The sequence below is a fragment of the Temnothorax americanus genome, unplaced genomic scaffold (genome assembly GCF_048541705.1).
Source record: "Temnothorax americanus isolate GAGA-0224 unplaced genomic scaffold, ASM4854170v1 Scaffold15, whole genome shotgun sequence".
NCBI classification, from domain to species: Eukaryota; Metazoa; Arthropoda; class Insecta; order Hymenoptera; family Formicidae; genus Temnothorax; species Temnothorax americanus.
The window spans coordinates 4,153,591-4,159,684 of NW_027509286.1; the positions used below are offsets into that span (position 1 = coordinate 4,153,591).

A 6,094-nucleotide genomic window follows, 5' to 3' on the forward strand; every position below is an offset into this window, starting at 1 on the left:
GTAGCGTTTCCTTTCCCTTCCACTTCCCTTCCCTTTGGTATGTGCTTATCTTCTGGTCTACCTGCCCCGTTACTGGGTGTTTCACAGCCGCACTGATTTGCGTGATTCGCTCACCCCTCCGCATTCCTTATTGGAAACTCTTTGTTGACTTTTGGGGCCCGTGTTCCTTGGGAATGGGTTATCATTTTCTATAGAGCGTATAAGTCAGAATCAGCTGCAAATGACCATGCTGTGAAATATTTTCTACATCATAGTCTAAAAATATCTCAGCGTTTAATATCACTTAATCTCTCCAAACTACCCCTCTTTCCAAGCCATTACCCCCTTCCCCCCCTTCCGGACGTCCCACCTAGTTCCAGGATAGTCCCGTGACCCTGGCAAAGTTGTCCCAGGTCCCCAAAATAAAAGAAAGAAGACAAGAATCCAGCTGGCCGATGCTACGCGCGTGAAAAAGATTCAACATTCCCCGCCGCTCCACCCCTAGCGTAGCGATAATTTCATTCGATCTTGATCACAAATTCCTTGCATATAGTGAATGAAATCCTTTTCTATTTATATAACTGTCAATATCAATAGTTGGGCACTAATAATCGGAATAGGGCTTCCACACTGCACCACTACCTAACAAAAGCACCTGTGAAAAACACAAACCGTTCATGGCAGCAAATTCCTGTTGTATATATAATTATTCATGAACCTCTGGCCATTTTATGTAATTTAAAACGTGTTGCTCTAATACGTATGCCACGTTAAAGACACACCTCCATATGTTATCTTTTGATACTCCCAAAACGACCGCACGGATCTAAAAAAATTAATTCTATATAATAAACTTGGAAATGATATGCATTGAAGTTATTGTAATCCATCAATTACTTTAACTATAATTTATGATTTATTAAAATCTACATTTAATGGAGTGTTTACAAACACGAACACAATTATTGTTTTTATTACTAACCTGAAACAACTATTAATGAATTTGGATAACAAATATCATATCAGTATCTAATAAGTGAATGTTTGTAACAACATGTGACTTAATAACAAAGCGTTATATAAGACTCCGTAGTAAACATTAAGGATTGCACCCTTAGATATCAACATCCCTTTTCACCTTCTCCCCTTATGCCTGGTTCTGTGTCTGGTCGCCAGTCGTCCGTGCTTTTTTCCCACTTTCCCCCGATCACTTTCCCTTTCCTCATTTCCTTGTTCTTTCTGCCTTTCTTCGCCTCTGTTCAAACCCAAGGGATGGTTTTATTTAATTTGATAAGGAAGGAAATAACAATTAAAGATGAAGATTGGTTTTAAAGGACTAGTGGGACAGAAACTGCACTAGGAAGAAAAGAGAAGTGAAGAGGATGTACATGAAATGGAGAAAAGGGAAAGGTAAGAAAGAGGAAGGTATTTGGAAGAAAGAAGTAATATAAAGTTATGAACAGAAGAGGAAGGAGGAAGAGAATCAAAGAAGAGGAGGAATTGAAGAACCTAAATATAAGGAGCTGAGTAAAGATTTGGAAGGTCCCAGCTATTTAAGGATGAATAATTTAGACAGGTAGGATCTCGAGGATAGTATCAGAGCGCTGTTAAATTTAAGATGCGGTAACTTAGAAAAGCAGGTAACAGATATTGGATAAAAAAGAGAAGCAAATGTGTATTTTTTGTAATGAAGGTAAGGATAACATGAACCACTACGTAAGGATTGTATTGAGACAAAGGAATGGTTTACAGTATTAGGAGAGGATAGAATGGAAAGGTTGGAAAAACTTTGGAACGATAAATTGGGCACCACCAAAGCGGATGTACTGCTAAGTTGTTAGGGAAAAGAATGCGAAAAAAAAAGAAGATAGATATAGGAAATCAATAGGTTGTGAGATAGGCTGTGAGGTAAAAAGTCAGTGCAATAAGAATCGATGCTCAACGAACATTGTTAAATAGGTTAAATTAAATATCAAATGTGTCATAATTTATAATTTTATAATTTTAATAGGTTATTAGATATTTGTGTGTATGAGGATGTTATATTAGTATGAGCGATTAAGGAACTGATTGTAAACCAAGTCCACTTTCTGGCTGTTATACTAAAGTTAATAAACCTATATATATTAAACCTGTAAACTTCTTGATTGCCAAAAATCCAAAGAGTTATAGCAATCTGTTTATGTGGTGGCAAATTAGGTGAATTGTCCCTTTCAATTATACTTGGCCCAAGATTTTGCGTTAATTGCTCAAAAGTATTTCTGTTGATTCGAAAATGTGATTTAAATTCTAAAAGGAGAAAAGAATATAACAATAGCGCAACTTTATCACAGCTACATATAGACATTGATCAAATAAAACATATGTTTATCTTAATTTTTTAAAGATTTTTAAATTGAATCTATTCTTAAAGTGTGTGTGTGTGTGTGTGTGTGTGTGTGTGTGTGTGTGTGTGTGTGTGTGTGTAATGACTATTCCGTCTGGTTCGGCATAAATAGCATTCTGTATGAAATTCAAACGATAAATAATACAAACTTGTCATCACCTGTGACAGAATAGAAAAGAACAATGTTCTCAAAATAATTACTAATTTTCAAATGCGGTTCTCTAACGTGGTGCATTTGCCATTTAGCTTCATTGTCCTCATCGTTATTAAAAAAAACATTCCATAAAAGAAATATATCCATCCTTGTATGATCCCTATGTTCAGCAACAATTTCAATAGACATGTAATAGAATGTAAATAATTTATTGCGGTTTTTGATACATCCAAGTGACAAGGAACAATATGAATTACATTTTGAATTTACCTTGAAGGAGATATTTTACAGTGAATGCGTTAACTTGCCTCGATACAGACTTTAATTGTCGATGTCTGTCAACAGCCCGCTAAAATCTAGTTTTCTGTAAAGGAATATATTTATTGAAATAATATAATAATATATGTTCCTCATTCTAAACATGTGTACATACAATAACATAATAGCAAAAAAATATATATATTTAATTAACCTTCCTAGCACAAAAATTTTTCAATTTTATAATATACCTACCAAAAATGTCCTGCTCAATGAATCTGTCCTCACTTGCAGGTTTTTGATACATCCAAGTGATGATGAACAATATTTACAGTGAATGCGTTAACTTGTCTCGATACAGACGTTGTGTCAACAGCCAGCTAACATTTAGTTTTCTGTAAAAAAAATATATTTATTGAAATAATATAATAATATATGTTCCTTTAATTCTAAACATGTGTACAATATAATATATAACAGCAAAAAATATATATTTAATAAACCTTCCCAGACACAAAAAAATTTTTCAATTTTATAATATACCTACCAAAAAGTCCTGCTCACAATGGATCTGTCCTCACTCGCATCCATTTCAAAAGACTTGTAAGTCTTCAAGCTGCTTAAAAAAAATATTGCTTTAATTAAATTACATATTAACAATCAATGTAGTGAGGTTAAGTGAAGTTAGAGGTTAGTGAGGTTAACAATTCGTTTTTCGGGATTTCTGTCAGTGAAACGTGTATGTACATATACTTCTATTATTTAATGTATATTTCAAAGAAAATAAAGTGTTAATCATTAGAACAATAATACGTACCTATTTTTTTGCTTTGATTAAAACTCAACGAATAACTTTCAGAGAGAACAATTGCGACTTGCTCCTCACAACGCAACGCAGTAATCCGTAATCCGAGTGCTGAGACAGCAAAGATTAGTCTAGGGGATTTTTCGAAATGAACTGATTGAGTACCACTGCTCGAGCCGATTAGAAATCCGACTACTTGTCGGAAACACCCATATAGCTTTGTCGGCAACTGTCGCTGTCGCCAGAGAGAAACCTGAGAGAGGCCATCCCGGCATTTTTCGTCAATTTTTCTGTGTCACATTTTCCGACGCGCACCCTGATAAAGTGCGTATCAACTACGTCGTTTCGCTCGGTAACCGCACATGGTTTGCGTCCGTGCTAATGGTTCGTGTCCGAACTAACCAGTTAGTGGGGATATGCTGCGGCCTCGCTCGGCCACGCTCGGCCGCGCTCGGCCGCGCTCGGCCGGCCCGGCGCCTCGGCAAGCTTCGAGCGAGGAGAGAAGGACAGACATACGATTTACGATTTACTGTCTCCGTCTATGACTGCTAGCTGCCTTGGCACGCGCCGGCTATGCGACGTTGCCACGATGCCACGCATTTCGGATATCGCGTACGGTGTCTCGCCGAGTGCCGAATCTCGAGTTGTTAAATATATATATATATATATATATATATATATATATATATATATATAATTTATTAACATAAAAATTAAAATTTGTTAACGTAATACTATTTTTGTTAAGTAAGGAAGGAAAGGATTTTTAGAAGTCAGAGGAACAGCTACGCATAAATAAAATATATCACCTATATGTATATTAATATTGTTATTTTATTTCAAAGTAAATTAAAAGAAGTACGATATAAAAGTATGATATAAAAGTTATATATTATTTCTCATAGTAATGAATTTGGATTCCGGTGATTTATTTATCTTCTCCAGCTTCGCCTCTGCCTCTGCCTCTCCCTCGCATCGCGTTGTATACCGCCCGCACCAACGAGCTTAACGTTTCAGGCTGTAACAAAAAATAAATATTTTAAGTAAAATGACATTTTCGTGTATATATATATATACGTAAATAAATTTCATTATTAACACTTTGACGAACGCTGTCACGTATGCGTCACATGTGATATGTGCGACTGTCATTGCAAAGTGTTAATAATCATTATCAATAATGATAAGAAATTATCCCATTATTTCAACACTTACGTTTAATACGATCGGCTGAGTCGCCGTCGGAGCCGTTGCTGTGGTCGACATCGTCGCCGTGGCCATGGGCGCCGTTACGACCGCCGGGGTCGTCGTTGACGTCGTGGCTCTAGAGGCCGTCGCGGCCGCCGTCGGCATCGTGATCGTGAGGGCCGTCACGGGCCTCGGGGTCGTCGTTGCTGTCGTCGGCATCGTGGCCGTAGGAGCCGTCGCGGCCGTCGTCGGCATCGTGGCCGTGGGGGCCGTCACGATCACGATGCCGACGGCGGCCGCGACGGCCTCTAGAGCCACGACGTCAACGACGACCCTGGCGGTCGTAACGGCGCCCATGGCCACGGCGACGATGTCGACCACAGCAACGGCTCCGACGGCGACTCAGCCGATCGTATTAAACGTAAGTGTTGAAATAATGGGATAATTTCTTATCATTATTGATAATGATTATTAACACTTTGCAATGACAGTCGCACATATCACATGTGACGCATACGTGACAGCGTTCGACAAAGTGTTAATAATGAAATTTATTTACGTATATATATATACACGAAAATGTCATTTTACTTAAAATATTTATTTTTTGTTACAGCCTGAAACGTTAAGCTCGTTGGTGCGGGCGGTATACAACGCGATGCGAGGGAGAGGCAGAGGCAGAGGCAGAGGCAGAGGCAGAGGCAGAGGCAGAGGCAGAGGCAGTGGCAGAGGACGAGGTGGAGGAAGAGGCAGAGGGCGCGGGCGCGAAGCTGGAGAAGATAAATAAATTACCGGAATCCAAATTCATTACTATGAGAAATAATATATAACTTTTATATCATACTTTTATATCGTACTTCTTTTAATTTACTTTGAAATAAAATAACAATATTAATATACATATAGGTGATATATTTTATTTATGCGTAGCTGTTCCTCTGACTTCTAAAAATCCTTTCCTTCCTTACTTAACAAAAATAGTATTACGTTAACAAATTTTAATTTTTATGTTAATAAATTATATATATATATATATATATATATATATATATATATATTTAACAACTCGAGATTCGGCACTCGGCGAGACACCGTACGCGATATCCGAAGTGCGTGGCATCGTGGCAACGTCGCATAGCCGGCGCGTGCCAAGGCAGCTAGCAGTCATAGACGGAGACAGTAAATCGTAAATCGTATGTCTGTCCTTCTCTCCTCGCTCGAAGCTTGCCGAGGCGCCGGGCCGGCCGAGCGCGGCCGAACGTGGCCGAGCGAGGCCGCAGCATATCCCCACTAACTGGCTAGTTCGGACACGAACCATTAGCAC

General features: G+C 38.4%; 1 protein-coding gene and 1 long non-coding RNA gene across 3 annotated transcripts; one reads left to right on the forward strand and one right to left on the reverse strand.

The window, feature by feature from the left end:
• Positions 1-1,696: 1,696 nt before the first annotated feature.
• On the reverse strand, positions 1,697-3,736 carry LOC143895214 (uncharacterized). Of its 2 annotated transcripts, none has more exons than XR_013256246.1 (6): positions 3,595-3,736; positions 3,325-3,393; positions 3,033-3,172; positions 2,777-2,883; positions 2,525-2,679; positions 1,697-2,268 (listed from the first exon to the last, which is right to left on the reverse strand). It is a non-coding gene; the product is annotated as an uncharacterized LOC143895214 (long non-coding RNA). The 2 variants fall into 2 exon arrangements; XR_013256245.1 differs by having other exon boundaries at positions 1,698-2,268; positions 2,790-2,883.
• Positions 3,737-4,779: 1,043 nt separating this feature from the next.
• LOC143895212 (uncharacterized) lies at positions 4,780-5,671 on the forward strand. The gene is made up of 2 exons (XM_077402186.1): positions 4,780-5,191; positions 5,387-5,671. Exons 1-2 carry the CDS (start codon positions 4,862-4,864, stop codon positions 5,555-5,557), a joined length of 501 nt encoding a protein of 166 aa, XP_077258312.1. The 5' UTR covers positions 4,780-4,861; the 3' UTR covers positions 5,558-5,671.
• The last annotated feature ends 423 nt before the right edge of the window (positions 5,672-6,094 follow it).

Coding starts and splice junctions, on each gene's coding strand:
- LOC143895212 (XM_077402186.1), top strand. CDS start 4,862: ATGGGCGCCGTTACGACCGCCGGGGTCGTCGTTGACGTCGTGGCTCTA. Junction 5,192..5,386: donor CTCAGCCGATCGTATTAAAC/GTAAGTGTTGAA, acceptor TTTTTGTTACAG/CCTGAAACGTTAAGCTCGTT.